Genomic DNA, 15,305 nt, shown 5'->3' with positions numbered 1-15,305 from the left:
CTGAGCCTTATGAGATACCCCTTATCTCCTATGATACCTATTGTATCTCCAACGAAAACAACTACATGCACCCCACCTGTATGGGGCCCCGCCCCTATGGTGGCACCGCCCATATAACCGTGACTCTGGTCACCAAAACACCCTTCCTCTATTTTCGTCCCAGCGTACTGGCTGCGTGCACCATACGTTAACTAGCAGGATGAAAAAGATCAGAGTCATAATGTTGAAAGCTTACCGGAGGTTGCTGGCCCCTGGCATCTTCGACGCATGTTTTCGGCGACACGGCGGGCCTATGTTGATGTTCCTCGTCTAATGACAGCAGATCGAGGTTCAGCTGTACAAGATTGGCTGTCGGGCCAGCTTGTACTCAGGTAGGCCCTGTGTCTTCAGGCATGGGTATTAGTGTTAGTAATGCTGGTTTGTTTTGTTACACAACCATGTTGTGTGTTGGCGCCGGGGGCAGGATGGTTTGGTGAACGTTCACTGCAGGGAACGGTTTCCAAGCTGTCTTGGGCGTGCTACTAAACATCTAATGCTATGCTACATGCTATCGCTAATGCCACATGCTATTGCTACTGCTAACTGCTACGCTGTTCTAATGTCTCCGCCGTGAGATGTTGTCACTTCTCCCTCCTCTTGCCCGGTTCATCAATGAAGGTCAGTCGGTAGCTGTTGTGGTTTTTTTTGCTGAGTCCTATTTTCCTTTTTTCGGGTAAATGGGTTGACAACAGGGTAGGCCGTGGCTAGGTATCCTAGCCAGGTATGTTACCTTGTGTTCCGGCGGGGTCTATGGAACGGTGTCCCCATCTGGGGCGATGCGTGAGCTCGGCGGTGTAGCAGTAGAGCTATATTACTGCAGGATGGGACTTAACGGCGGGTTATGGCTCAGCTGGCTAGTTCCTATCCACATTGGCGTCGGGTAGTGGGGCTATGGGTCAAGCCGACATGGTAAACATGTTGCGTGTCTGTGCGCAGGCGTTGTTGATCTGGGTCCCACATCGCCTCACGCTAGGCTGTAGTAGTATAGGGGCAGGGCCGCCTGGGAGAAATGTGAGGCCCTGGGCGAATTTAAACGCGAGGCCCCCCACCCCCTGAGGCGGCCCTGTGTAGTGGGCTATTGTTTCGTTCTGTCACTCTGCTATGAGAAGGTCTGTCTTGCTACAGTTTTCTCTCCTCTCAACCATTCATACTGACGGTCAATCGGTATACTGGGGGAGTAGTGCGGGGGGGCTTTGTTTACCTTTTTTGGTAAATGGGCTAAGCTAGGGCTGGTGTGCTGTTGTGAATATTTTGAATGAAGGCGGGACTAGTTCGCTCTGGTCCGCCTCCCCTTAACGTTGTGTGTATGGGTTTGCTCATTCTACAGTTTTTTGTGGTTTAGTTATTTTATTCATTTAACCCTTTCATGGTGCACACCACAGTGGAGGTTGCTGTTTGCAACCACCACTGGTGCTCCATGTTAACATCAGTCCTTTGTTTTTGACATATTGAAACAGTGCCCCGCCCAGCCGACGCCATGGGTGGGTCGGCCTGGCGAGTGGCTGGTGGGCTGTTAAAGCTTGTACCGCCACGGTATGGAATTGGCAACGATTAGAACTGTGTTCGAATTGCTTTTTTTTTTTCTTTTTTTTTTTTAATTGTGTCTGGTGGCGGGGCCTTGAGGGCCAGCCGACGTCGACACATCGCGCGAGGTTGTTGACGTTATTAGCTTTGACCCAGCCGCAAGCTATAACCGCTCAGGGTTCCCCTCTCCGCAGGGGATTTTGGTCTTCTGCTGGAGCGCGGGCGGTATTGTCCTAGGCTCTACACCGCCTCACACCGCGCAGCCAGAAGAGGAGAGAGCACGGCTCTGATTGTTTCCTTTGGCTGCGGGCCGCGTGCCTTCGTTGATGCGCGGGCGGCCCCCCTTTCGCTTCTCATGGGGACAGGGGCTGACACCCAGTTGATGGCTGAGCCTGGGTCTGTCCGTGAGAATGTTGTGCTGTCAAGCGGCTTCCACACCTTGAACTGTGTTGGTTGAGCCTGGTGTTACGTCTGTCAACTTAAGTGTTGTCAGCAGGGGGGCTCGAAACCTTTTGAGGCACACAGTGCGGGCTTCCCCGGCCTCGCCTTCGCCAGGCCAGGTATCATGTTGGTGCCTCCCACTCCTGAAATATTGGCAAGTGGTCGCAGCTCACATGATTTGGGGTGGTAGTAATATCACTGCAGGGCTACGGTGTGTAGGAACCCATGGGGGCCTTACACCTTGCATGTCCGGCTGCAGAACAACTCCTCAGCATGTTCTGGAGGGGTGTTCAGTGGGGGGGCTTTTTTCATCGGAAGCCCCCCGTATCAGACCGGCCCTTTCTGTCGGGGTTCCCCCTTGGGTGCGATTGCCTCGTGGGTGGTGTCAGGGTCAGATGTTCCGACACGGAACGCGCTGCTCGCACGGTTCCAGGGTTGGCTACGCACAGCGGGGGGACCGGGCCAACTATCTACAGTTCCTGGCGGACCTGCGCCACCTAACGGCGGGTGCGTTGGGAGTGTTGTCACATATGACTACGGCAGTACCATATGTTGAGGTGGATGGAGAGAACGCTGAGGCGGGGACTTGTGTTTACACAACCCCATCCGTTTTCAGGTTTGGTACAGACCCTATTGTCAGGGTCTCCAGCAGTGACAGCTCTGGTCAACGAGATCCAATCTCTGTGGACGAAGCAAGCCATTGTCGTGGCGTTCTCCTCCCGGTGTTCTCTGCCTGAGAAGTCGGGAGGGAGGGGTGTAAGACCCAGGCTGGACCTGTCCCATGGGAAGGTTCAGCATTTTTTGGATCATCTCCTACCTGTTGAACACTGTCAGGTGAGGGTCTGGTTCTCCTCCATAGACATGTAGGATGCGTATGCGCATCTCCCATCTTCCATCCTAGGGCTTACCTACGCTTCCTTTGCAGGGTTAGCGTATGAGTACCAAAGGCTGCCGTTCGGTTTACGGTGAGGGTATATGCAGCAGCTATATCCTCCTATCATGAGGGGTTTGAGGGGATGTCTTGTTCAGCCACCCTCTTGTGAAGCGTTTCCTGCTTGGCGCTCGACGCATTAAGCCGGTGCAACGCTCCTTGGCTCCGACTTGGGATCTTTAATTGGTCCTCGGTCGGTTGTCCTTGGCCCCGTTTGAGCCGCTCGAGCAGGCGCCGTTGGGACAGCTGTCCTTCAAGACCGCGTTCCTACTGGCTGTCACTTCCGCTAAACGCGTAGGTGAGCTCTGTGCTCTCTCGGTACGTCCAGAGTGCCTGTCTTTTCGGACCGATTGCGGTGCCACTCTGCGACCTAATCCTGCTTTCGTGCCTAAGAATATCCGGAGTTCCTTCCGCTCCCGGGATATTGTGGTTCAGGCGTTTCGTCCTCCTCCTCACACTAGTGAGTTAGATGCGGGCCTTCACCTGTCATGTCCAGTCCGTGCTTGGGGATTTACCTCAGCCGTACTCAGGACTTCAGGGTTACCGACCAGCTTTTTGTCTGTTACGGTGGTGCTCGTGCTGGTAAGGCACTGTCGGAGCAGCGCCTGTCCCATTGGTTGTGCGAGGGCATTACCCTCTGCTACACGTTGGCTGGGCAGGATCCCCCTGGGGGCGTCAGGGCGCACTCCACTCGTGGGGTGGCTGCTTCTGCCGCTCTCCTGGGTGGGGCCTCGGTGGAGGACATCTGTGCTGCAGCTTCATGGTCCTCCCCGGGTCCCTTTGTAAGGTTTTACCTCATGGACATGACCGGGGGTTCTGTCTCCCAGGCGGTTCTGGGGTATGTGGCCTTTCCTGCTTCCCGTCCTTTGGTCGGGTAGCAGGAGTGTATGGGTATGGGCCACAGTGTGTTGAGTCACACGTGGTTCCGCCTGTATGGTGTGTTCAAGGGGTTCTAGTTCCCTCTTGTTCGCATTCAGGTGGAGTTGACTGCGCCCCCCCTTCATTAGGAAGAATGGGGTGACAGGGCTCCCCGCACCCCTTGATGTGGGCTTACGGGTCCTCAGGGGGTACATTTGTCGGGTCTCGCGTCCGCTCTTCCCCATATCTCATAAGGCTCAGAGCGGGACGCGAAAGCAAATACGATATATAACGATAGGTTATGTAGATAACCTAGTTATGTTAGTATTGGCTGAGCGTCCCGCTCTGCGCGGCCCTGAGTTCCCTCTTGAGGGATCTTTTCCTGGGACGGGATTTGGCGAGGAAGGGTGTTTTGGTGACCAGAGTCACGGTTATATGGGCGGTGCCACCATAGGGGCGGGGCCCCATACAGGTGGGGTGCATGTAGTTGTTTTCGTTGGAGATACAATAGGTATCATAGGAGATAAGGGGTATCTCATAAGGCTCAGAGCGGGACGCTCAGCCAATACTAATATAACTAGGTTATCTACATAACCTATCGTTAATGCTGCAAGGATGTTTCTGCATTCAATGATTTTATCACACATTGAGTATTGTTTTATCAACTGGTCTCTTTCATATGTCACTACTCTTAGGTCGCTTTCACATATAGTTTTGGTGGACTCGGTGCGGTTCTGGGGGTGAAGTTGCAACATTGTTGCATTCTTCATTTGGTTTGCCTGCGTTCACATAGAGAAATCTGTCAGCGGACCGAGACCTTCTGAACAATGTCACACGGTCGAAAAGGGCGCTTGTCTATTGGACAGTGGAAATGTGTGTGTGGCTGCAAGCCCGTGTGTGCGCGCGCGCGTGTGTGTGTCTGTGTGTGCTGTCTGCGAGCCCTCCAGATCAGCGGAGCGAGTTTTGACATGGCATTGATCCATTGTTCTATTGAAGCACATTACCACCATCCTCTCGCTAAACAACTTGTAGACCAATAATAATAATATAATAATAATAATAGTATTGACGTGGCATTGATCCATTATTAATGGCGTGCGCCTCGGTAATAATAATAAGCTGCGTGTTTCTTCCTTCTTCCCAAGATGCACAGTTAGATATATAGATATATAGATAGATAGATAGATAGATAGATAGATAGATAGATAGATAGATAGATAGATAGATAGATAGATAGATAGATAGATAGATAGATAGATAGATAGATAGATAGATAGATAGATAGATAGATAGATAGATAGATAGATAGAGAGATTAGTAGAGTATAGATGCAGTGTGCTTGTTTTGCAGTGAGTGCTGCAAGCAGTGGTAATAATAATCACTTCCTATATTTGGTTCGCGTTTGGTCCGCTGAAGCCGAACCGAGACCTACGTTTTCAGGCGGACTAGAGTTCGCCTGCTTGGTCCGCGGACCGAGTTCGACGCGCATTCACACAGACCCGAAAAACCGGACTATCGAATTCTGGTCCGAAAGTCCGGACCAAACAGCCCCTGTGTGAAAGCGACCTTACACCAATAGAATTACTCTACCAAAAAGCCATAAAAGTATTTGATAGGAAACCAATTTCATTTCATCACTGTAATGTTTTAGAAAAACATGAGTTTCGAGAATTTCCAAGTTTTCAAATATACTTGCTTCATGTACAAGGTTCTGCATTGACTTGCCCCTCCCCCATTGAATGAGTTCATCCAACAGAAAGCAGACACTGGCATTACCACCAGGGCCATCAGTAGAGGGGACTGTAAGGTGCCTTTTCGGTATACTACCTTTGCAAAAACTGTGTTCTCTGTTAAAGGTGGTAACTACTGGAATAGCCTACCAGTTGTGATTAGAGAGTGCCCTAAATACTCCATGTTCAAGACCCATCTTAAACTGCATCTTAATGCAAACCAGAACTGTGATAATTTTTAATCTGATTTAGTTTATGCAACTTATGCCCACACACCGGCCCACATACGGCCCACACACTGGCCCACACACTACACCGGCCCACACGCAAGGGTTTCCCCCCCGATAAGATAAACCCAATGGAAAAACATGCACAACAACAGATCGCTAACGCTGTGGTGTCCTTGACGAAGACGGACAGGAGCACTTGGATTAGTCCCCGGGGCGCGGCTCATGTTGACGCCCTATCTGCTCCCGGCTGCCCATGGGGGGAAGGACGACGGGATGGGTCAAGCGCATCAAGCGCAAATCGCATCGGCGACTGAGGAAAGACAATGCATGTGTGTGTGTGTGTATCCCGGTGTGTGTGTGCCGCTCCAATTGCATGTCCAGTTCGTTGCATGCCGAATAAAGACCCCCCTAAAGAGGTCCTGCATTATTATTATATTATATTATTATTATTATTATTATTATTATTATTATTATTATTATTATTATTATTATTATTATTATTATTATTATTATTATTATATTATTACACTACACCGGCCCACACACCGGCCCACATTAGTGGCCCACACACTGGCCCACACACTGGCTCACATACTGGCCCACACACTGGCCCACACACTGGCCCACACACTGGCCCACATACTGGCCCACACACCGGCCCACACACCGGCCCACACACCGGCCCACATACTGGCCCACGCCCCACACACCGGCCCACACGTCCCGAACGTCCCGATGGCCAGTCCGCCACTGGCTAACGCTAAGCTAGCGGCTAACGCTAGTTAGCTTAGCCTAGTACTAGTCTAGTATAGCCACTGTAGCACTTATTTTTCAGCAAAGAACGTGCAATAAACAAAACGGATACATTCACTGTGTGTTCTGCCTCTCATTTGTTGATGAAACAAAACTAACATCAACACAATTGAACACCAAAAGCGGAGTTTAGTTTCATAGGCGCTGATTTTGTTAGCTTACATGCTAACGTGAATGGAATATGCCAGTATAATAGTATAGCATTGTGGCAAAAGCTAAGCTAACGGCTAACGCTAGTTAGCTTAGCCTGTTCAGCAGCTAACATTATCCCATCGCTCGTGGCAACTGGCCGACTGGTTGGGCACCACTGGTCTAATAGAAATAAATGCATTTGAACATTGTCCAGTTGTTGCTGTGTGTTTTTATCTGCCCAAAATTCAAGCAAGTGTCGTATATTCTAATCAATATCTAAGGTTATTTACAGTACAATATACGACACAAGCATGAAGTATGACAGTAACGACGCTGTGTGTGTCAGCACGTTGATACAGAAGCCTCCCGTGTTTTGGTACAAGCTTGTACACCACGCCCCCCGCTCTCACCGGCGCACACTCGAAACCACCTATTTCAAGCGTCCCAGGTTCACCACCCCCGGGGACGAATCAGCGGGGGCGGGGGCGGGGACGGGGGTGAGCGTTCCCACTCAGATAGACACACCCCTTTTGGGCGCGACCCAGCGCTGATTCGGCCCCGAGTAGTGAGTGAGAAAGGCCCCTTAGGAGGGGGAGAGAGAGAGTAGGCTGGGATATAGTGGGGGAACTGCTGTCACAGTGGTGCAGAGTTCAGCAAGGTGACAGTTGAGGGGAAGAAGCTGTTGCCGAGCCTGTTGGTCCTAGAACTGAGATGTCTGTAGTGCCTCCCAGAGGGGAGGAGGGCAAACAATCTGTGGTTAGGGTGAGAGGTGTCCTTTGTGATGCTTTTTGTGCTAGACAGTTTCGATTGCAGGCAATAGTGTACCAGTGATGCGTAGGACAGTTTTCACCATCCTCTGTGGTGCTTTCTGGTCCAAGGCAGATCAGTTGCCATACCAGACTGTGATGCAGTTAGTGAGGATGCTTTCTATGGCGTTCATCAGTCCCCTCAGGAAGAAGGGACGCTGGTGACTTGTTTCAGTTGAGCTTCAGTTAAACAAATCTAGGATATTCTCGGCGCCCTCAGGAGGTTCCGTCATGGCAGGATGGTTACGGCACTGTCCGTGATGCACCTGCTCGGTATGATGGCATCTGCTCACTCTGTGGTCCCTCTTGGCCTCCTCTTCATGAGGAGGATACAGAGGTGGTTTTCCGGAATGAAACTAGACCTGGTGAGAGACAAGTGGAAGCGACTGACGGTTCCCGTGTCAATACTGGGGGATCTCGACCACTGGGGGAGACCTGGTGCCCTCACCAGCGGGGTCCCCATGGGCAGCAGGCTATCACACGTCACAGTCTTCACCGACGCCTCCCTCACAGTATGGGGGGGAACGTGTCGGACCCGCATAGTAGGGGGCAGATGGCAGTACCATGCTGCCCGGTCTGCTCTACATATCAATGTGTTGGAATTGAAGGCAGTCCTTCTGGACCTCAAGCGGCTTGGCCGCCTTGTGGTGGACATGCATGTTTTGGTCAGGACGGACAACACGACGGCAGCGTCGTATATCAACAGACAGGGTGAAGTACGCTCCCTCCGTCTGCACCGGGCGGCGGTCGAGCTCTGGCTGTGGGCGTCTCTCAATCTGCGCAGCCTGAGGGCTCTCCATATCCCCGGCAGGGAGAATGTGGGTGCAGATGTGATGTCGCGGGTCGGTCCTCACCCCGACGAGTGGGTCCAGTGGACTGCATCCAGGCATAGTCAGACAGGTCTGGGACCGCTACGGGAAGGCCGCGGTGAACCTGTTTGCGAGCAGACAGGCCCACCGGTGTCCCTTGTGGTTCTCGGTCAGTCGGAAGGACAACCCCCCCCCTGGGGGTGGATGCCTTCTCGGTGTATCCGTGGCCGCCCGGGATTTTGTACGCGTTCCCCCCCATACACCTGATAGCTCAGCTGTTGGAATGGGTAAGTCGGGAGCGCAGGACTTTGATCCTGGTCGCGCCGGACCGGTCCACGGCTGTGTGGTTCCCGGCCCTGATTCAGCTCTTGGTGGCCCCGGCGTGGCCTGTTCCGAGGTCGCCGCGGGCCCTCTCCCAGGCTCACAGGACGCTATTTCTGCGTCCTGTTCTGGGACAGCCGTTGATGGTTTGGCTGCTGGAACGCGCGCGCTCCGTCCATTACCGCAGTTTACGCTGGGAAGTGGCGTATATTTCAAGAGTGGTGTGAGGTTGGGGGCCTGGACCCAGTGTCTTGACCCCTGGACTCGGTTCTTGCCTTCCTCCAGACTATCCTGGATAGGCTGTTGGCCTCGACGGTGAGGGTATACACTGCGGCTATATCCTCCTGTCACGTGGGCTTTGAGGGCGGTACCCTGTTTAGCCACCCTCTAGTAAAACGTTTCCTGCTTGGCGCTCGGCGTCTTAAGCCTGTGGAGCGTTCTTTGTCTCCGAGTTGGGACCTGTTATGTACCATGAGCTTGATCACTCCTGTGTCACTGGGCATGCAGGTGAGGGCTGCTAATTAGCTAATTGCTGCTGATTGGTTACCTGCTGGCAGGTTAAAACCAGTCCCTGAGACACACATGCACTCTGACTGTGGCTAGAGGAGTGTGTGAAAACCGAGACTTGTCACGTTCTCCCATTCTTTGTTCTTTAGTTTGTACCAGTAATTCATTGTTAGAATAGTCTTTTGGGTTAAACACGGGTTTTGCTGTCGGTTTGCACATAGGTTGCGTCCCTTGAGCCAGGGTCGTAACAGGACCCACTTGCGCTGTGCATTCAGGGTCCTTGGTTCCCCGCCTTTTTCGCACTTTGGTGGAGTTGACTTCCTCCCCCCCTTTGTTAGGATGGGCGGGTGGACGGGACTCCCCTCCTCCCTGTCTGGGGCTTACGGGCCTTCAGGGGGTGCATTTGTACGGGCCACGCGTCTGCTCTGCCCTTATCTCAGTAGGCAGAGCGGGACGCGATAGCCAGTTGATATATAACGTAAGGTTATCCTATAACCCTAGTTATATGATACTGTCTGCAGTGTTAATTTTGTTGACTAAATTGATGACGAAAGATGTTCGTCAACAAAGGTTTTTTTCATGACGACAACGAGACGTGACGTCACGTTATTGAAGACCATGTCACGCTAACGAGACTAAATAGTTTATTAAATATCGTTGACCACAACTGAGGACACAACAATGTAATTTACAAAAACCAGGACGAAATTTCTCTTCATGTATGTTGATATTGTTGACTAAAACAAGACGAGACAAAATAATTATAACTTTTCTTAATGTCATCGTCCCGAGTAGAGCAGTGTGACGGGGAGCTCCGTTATTAGCATTAGCTAAAGACCTATTTGAAAAGCTAGTTTTAGCTTTAACGTTACCTTGGCTAAAGTTGGGACTATTCATAATCCAGCTGCAGACCTGCTAGGCTAACTGATCGATCTCTCGCACACAATTAATGACATGCCATACCGGTGACAATGTTTAGCTTTTAGTGCCAAATGATAAGAGTCTGAGTCTCAAAAGAGAAAGTTGAATATTTATTTTGCATTAAAAATCACAACAGAGCCTCTTTCAATGCTACAGTAGCTAACCTAAGCGGAGCCTTCTGGATAGGAAGTGCGCAACAACGTGTAACGTCCGTGCGGAACCAATGTACCAACAACCATTCTGTGGGTGAACTCATTGAGTTTAGTTGTCAATTAATGATACTAATACTAATCTATACAATCATCTGTTGTTGAATAAATACCATTACTTTCTAGTTATTACTAAAACAGTATATATAAAACAGTAGCTGTAAAAAAGAAAATATTTATTTTTTATAATTTATATAATATAACTTTTTTTTGTTATGTATGTATAACCAGACCTAGACCACCTCTAACTCTAACCCCTAACCAGACCTAGACCACCTCTAACGTTAACCCCTAAGTTAGGGTTGTGACTTAGAGGTGGTCTAGGTCCGGGTAGGGGTTAAGAGTTGGTCTAGCCCTTTACATCCATCTATCTAAATAATAATAATAAATTATAATGAATGCTTAACTACCCCTAAGTTACCCTAACCAGACCTAGACCACCTCTAACTCTAACCACTAACCAGACCTCTTCCATGTGGCACTTTAACACTGACCTCAGAATGTGATTTTATATAATGTTTTTATCTAAGCAGATTGCAATCAGTACTACTGTGTCTTCTGTTTACTTAGTTTACAGTATCCTGTTATAGAATAAACCACTGCCAGACACAGCAGAGAGAGAGAGGACAGACATGACAGAGAGGACAGACACAGCAGAGAGAGGACAGACATGGCAGAGAGAAAGGAAAGACACAGCAAACAGAAGACAGACAGAGTTCAGCGTCGTCTCTCTGGTCAGAAACAACGTCACCACATCCGTAATGCTCTCTTTGATGCATACATTGGACCATGTCTACACCAACATATAATGTAGGAGCAACAATACATTGGACCATGTCTACACCAACATATACTGTAGGAGCAACAATACATTGGACCATGTCTACACCAACATATACTTCCTGTGTATCACTTGTGCCACCGACTCAGATTCCCCTAGGTTAAAAAATAAATATGCAATTTAAATCAGAAAATGTTCCATGTTGACTATTTCTGACTTCTGACAAGTTTTTTTCCATTAACTAAAAATAGACAAAAATGTCATCCGTTTTTGTCGACTAAATCTAGACTAAAACAAAAAAGACAAAATTGAGACAAAAACTGACTAAGACTAAAATGCTCAGACATTTAGTTGACTAAAACTGACTAAACGAAAAATAGATGAAGATGACTAAATATGATGAAAACGAAAAAGGAGCACTTGACACATGACTAAGACTAAAACTAAAATGAAAATAGCTGCCAAAATGAACACTGACTGGCTGAGCGTCCCGCTCTTAGCGCCCTGAGGTCCCTTGGGGTTTCCGCTTATGGAAATCGAACTAGGAAGGGTGAGGCGGGACCACTTCCGGTGTAATATAGGGCACTTGGGAGTGGCATGGTCACGTGCAAGTGGGTGCATTTGTTGGTGTTTCCTAGAGCACACTAGGTGCTAGAGATGATGAGTTATGCAGAGCGGGACACTCAGCCAGTATCATATAACTAGGGTTATAGGATAACCTTACGTTTTCATGGGTGGGAAGTCGGTGGGGTAATTCCTACCGGTTGGTCAGGCCACCTGTTCAGGAGGGGATCTGGAGGAGATAGCGCAAACACGTTATACTCTCCCAATGAAACTTCTAGTTGTCAGGTGGAAATAAGCGGCTGGCGACTCCACATGTATCAGAGGAGGCATGTGGTAGTAACAGTAACAGTAACAGTAACAGTAGGACGGTGCAACGATCAGGGGGGAATTGACATAACGAGTAAATTGGGGGATGGGAGAAAAAGGTAGAAAGGCAAAAGAAAAAACAATCAAGGGTGTCTATCGCAAAGAGTAGGGGGTTCCCCAGGCCAAATTCCCAATCAGGTCATCAAGGCCACCTAATCATCCCTCTGCTTAATTGGCTGATATCAAACCTTGTCTCCTGAGCTTTTCAGCCATTGTATTGTGTGCCTGGTGCCAGTGAATGGCAGCCATTGTGCGTGCGTAGCCTAAAGTTGGGTGCTACACAGTGGTGGTGAAGGAGGCAATTTCTACCCTACATTATAAAGCACTAATATATAATGCAATATTCATTCATGGCTAAAGGGTGCAGGACACTGAATGCCTGAGGTAAATGCACAGACTGGATTAATGATCTATTTGATGTTGATGATGATGATTCTGTACAACGTTTCAACCAAAGAGGGTCTCTGTCAGGTGAACTGTGCTGTATTTTGTATGCACAATACTGTATGTGATTCTCATAATCATAATCAGAAACACTTGGAATGTCAGTAGTATTATGACATACAGTATGGCTGCAGTTGTGGAGGGAAGTGTATTGTAAAGTACTAACAATTTCCATTGTATGTTATGAACTCTATATTCTTACCGTTGACCTTTGGTCCCAGGGTCACTCTGCTGAAGAGCTGGTTCAGGCCTGTTTGGGTCCCACGGCAACTGGTGAAGTGTCGGCCGCCAAGTTCCGCTCAGCACTCAACGAGATCTACACTCAGAATGGACTGGTGGATCGTGACTTTGTCAACAGGTAGGAGGATGGTGTTGAAGAATGGAATAGAATACAGCTAATATCATGTTATGTCTATCTTCATAAGCAAATTAGAAAACACCCATTTATGGCTGTAATTGATATTGGGCATTATGAGATATTATATGTTAATAACCACATGTATAACGTGTATATGACGTCATGACATCATTTCCGCTCCGGTTGTTGTTTGTGTTTGTGCGTTCGGTATTTAACAGTCTGACCATATTTTGACTGGTTTTTGGATTTAGGATTTAGGATTTAGGATTTAGGTTTTTAGATTGGTTGGTATTGTCGATTTTATTGGTTTGACCCCCCGCCCGGACGCGTGAATATTAAAGGCAACCAACTTGTGTTCAGCTTTTCGTTCAGCGTTACTCTGATTGGCCACACGGCCAATCAATCAATCCACTAGCACACGCCCTCGCGCAAAGAGAGACGCGGCAAAAGCGCTGGTCGAACCAGCGGTGTTCTGTTGTGTGACTGTACTCTACAGCGGTGTTCTGTTGTGTGACTGTACTAAACACTTCCACCACATGACCGACATTTGACATACAGTACACCTCCTATCTATGTTGGGATTATGTTTGGTCATGACAAAACAATAAAATTCGCTTCGCAAAATATGAGAGTGCGCCGCTGTCATTGAAGGGCTTCCTACAACAGAGCACCGCCGCTGCTGCTGCTGAAGCTGTATCAAGCCGGCGGCGGTGCACGGACGCCGGGGAAAAACCACCGCGTCGCCCCGCTGGCGCTTCAGGCTCAGCAGCCTCCACGGGCGAAATAACATATAACGTTACAGTTCCACACTGATGTACAGTGAGTGTCTAATATGGCTGTCGCGAAGTCATGCCTCTCCCTCTGAAAGCCCATCCACGCTGTGTATCATAGACTACGTTTCGCGTTCCATTGATTAACGCCATTACCTGCTGTGCTGTAGGAAGCAGAGGTACAGTAAGTTACAGTAGGTGTAGGTTACATGTTTAATCAAAGCCCATACAATTTTTTAGATGAATGATTGTGGATATAATATAGAAAACACATCATTATGATATTTGAAATATTATGAAAAATTGTATGGGCTTTGATTAAACATGTAACCTACACCTACTGTAACTTACTGTACCTCTGCTTCCTACAGCACAGCAGGTAATGGCGTTAATCAATGGAACGCGAAACATAATAACTTTACGCTTTCTAGTTCAGCGCATTTCATAACTGTATGGGCTTTGTTTATACACGAGTGCGAATCTGGTAGTCTATGATACACAGCGTGGATGGGCTTTCAGAGGGAGAGGCATGACTTCGCGACAGCCATATTAGACACTCACTGTACATCAGTGTGGAACTGTAACGTTATATGTTATTTCGCCCGTGGAGGCTGCTGAGCCTGAAGCGCCAGCGGGGCGACGCGGTGGTTTTTCCCCGGCGTCCGTGCACCGCCGCCGGCTTGATACAGCTTCAGCAGCAGCAGCGGCGGTGCTCTGTTGTAGGAAGCCCTTCAATGACAGCGGCGCGCTCTCATATTTTGCGAATGCATAAACTATATCCGCCATAATTTAAGATATAGTTTATGCATTCGCAAATATGAGAGCTCTGTCAGCGATTTTTATTGTTTTGTCATGACCAAACATAATCCCAACATAGATAGGAGGTGTACTGTATGTCCACTGCTACCGCAGCTGAACACAAGTTGGTTGGAACAGCAGCCTGCCGCTCACGCGCCGCTCGCTTGCTCCTTGGATTTCATTTGGGACGTGCGCTTGCCTGCGCGTGGGGGCGGGGGGGCGCGGCCAATCAGAGAAAAGCCGAACACAAGTTGGTTGCCTTTAATATTCACGCCGCCCGGACTGCTCTTTGATTAGCAGATTACGGATTTAGTACTGTGGCTAGACTAGCTAACAAACCTAGCCTGTGTTAGCTTTGCAGCTAAGATCGCCTAGTCTGAAGACCAGGGTAGTGGGGCCCTCGCGTAATAATACCTCCAGTATCCACCCAGCCCAACTGCTCTGGCGGTCTACACCTGAGCCAGAGGATTGCAGAGCTGGAGGGAAGAATCTCAACCCTCTACCAAATCAAAGAGGATGAAGAGCTCTTGGACAATCTGGCCAGCTCAATTCATCAGCCTGCACCATCCATCATCACCACCTCCCATGACTCTATTCATGAGGATAAAATCAATCGACCATAGGCTGGCGGCACTGGATACCACTGTGAACATATGCTGCCACCCAGGTTCCAGTTAAAGGATATCTGGCAAGACAGTGGTGACTGGGCTAGCTGTACACAGCCGCTGGCCTGCTTGACTCCGCAGATAGAAGGCTGGTCTGCTGTAAGAAGGAAGAGGGGTTCCTGCCGTGCTCCACCACCCTCAAAGGAGGTCCTACAGCTCTCCAACATGTTTAGCACCTTGGCACTGGAGCCGGTGAGTGAACACCCCTCTTCCCAGATCTATATCTTGTCTGCTCCCCCTGTGGCTGCCCTGCCTACTGCTTCCTCCGCTGCTCCACCTGCTACTTCT

General features: G+C 49.3%; 1 protein-coding gene across 1 annotated transcript in view; it reads left to right on the top strand.

Moving 5' to 3' along the window:
* vwa11 (von Willebrand factor A domain containing 11) overlaps positions 1–15,305 on the top strand; it is a gene marked incomplete at both ends in the record, with an annotated part of 85,010 nt that overhangs the window by 23,663 nt on the left and 46,042 nt on the right. The window contains one exon of the mRNA XM_084319256.1: positions 12,648–12,784. Coding sequence (XP_084175382.1) covers positions 12,648–12,784 — 137 coding nt within the window. The remainder of the gene's footprint in view (positions 1–12,647; positions 12,785–15,305) is intronic.

The sequence above is a fragment of the Notolepis coatsorum genome (genome assembly GCF_963971535.1).
Source record: "Notolepis coatsorum genome assembly, chromosome: 7".
Lineage (NCBI taxonomy): Eukaryota > Metazoa > Chordata > Actinopteri > Aulopiformes > Paralepididae > Notolepis > Notolepis coatsorum.
Note: the sequence above shows the minus strand (reverse complement) of the source record. Positions and strands in the feature narration are given on the sequence as shown.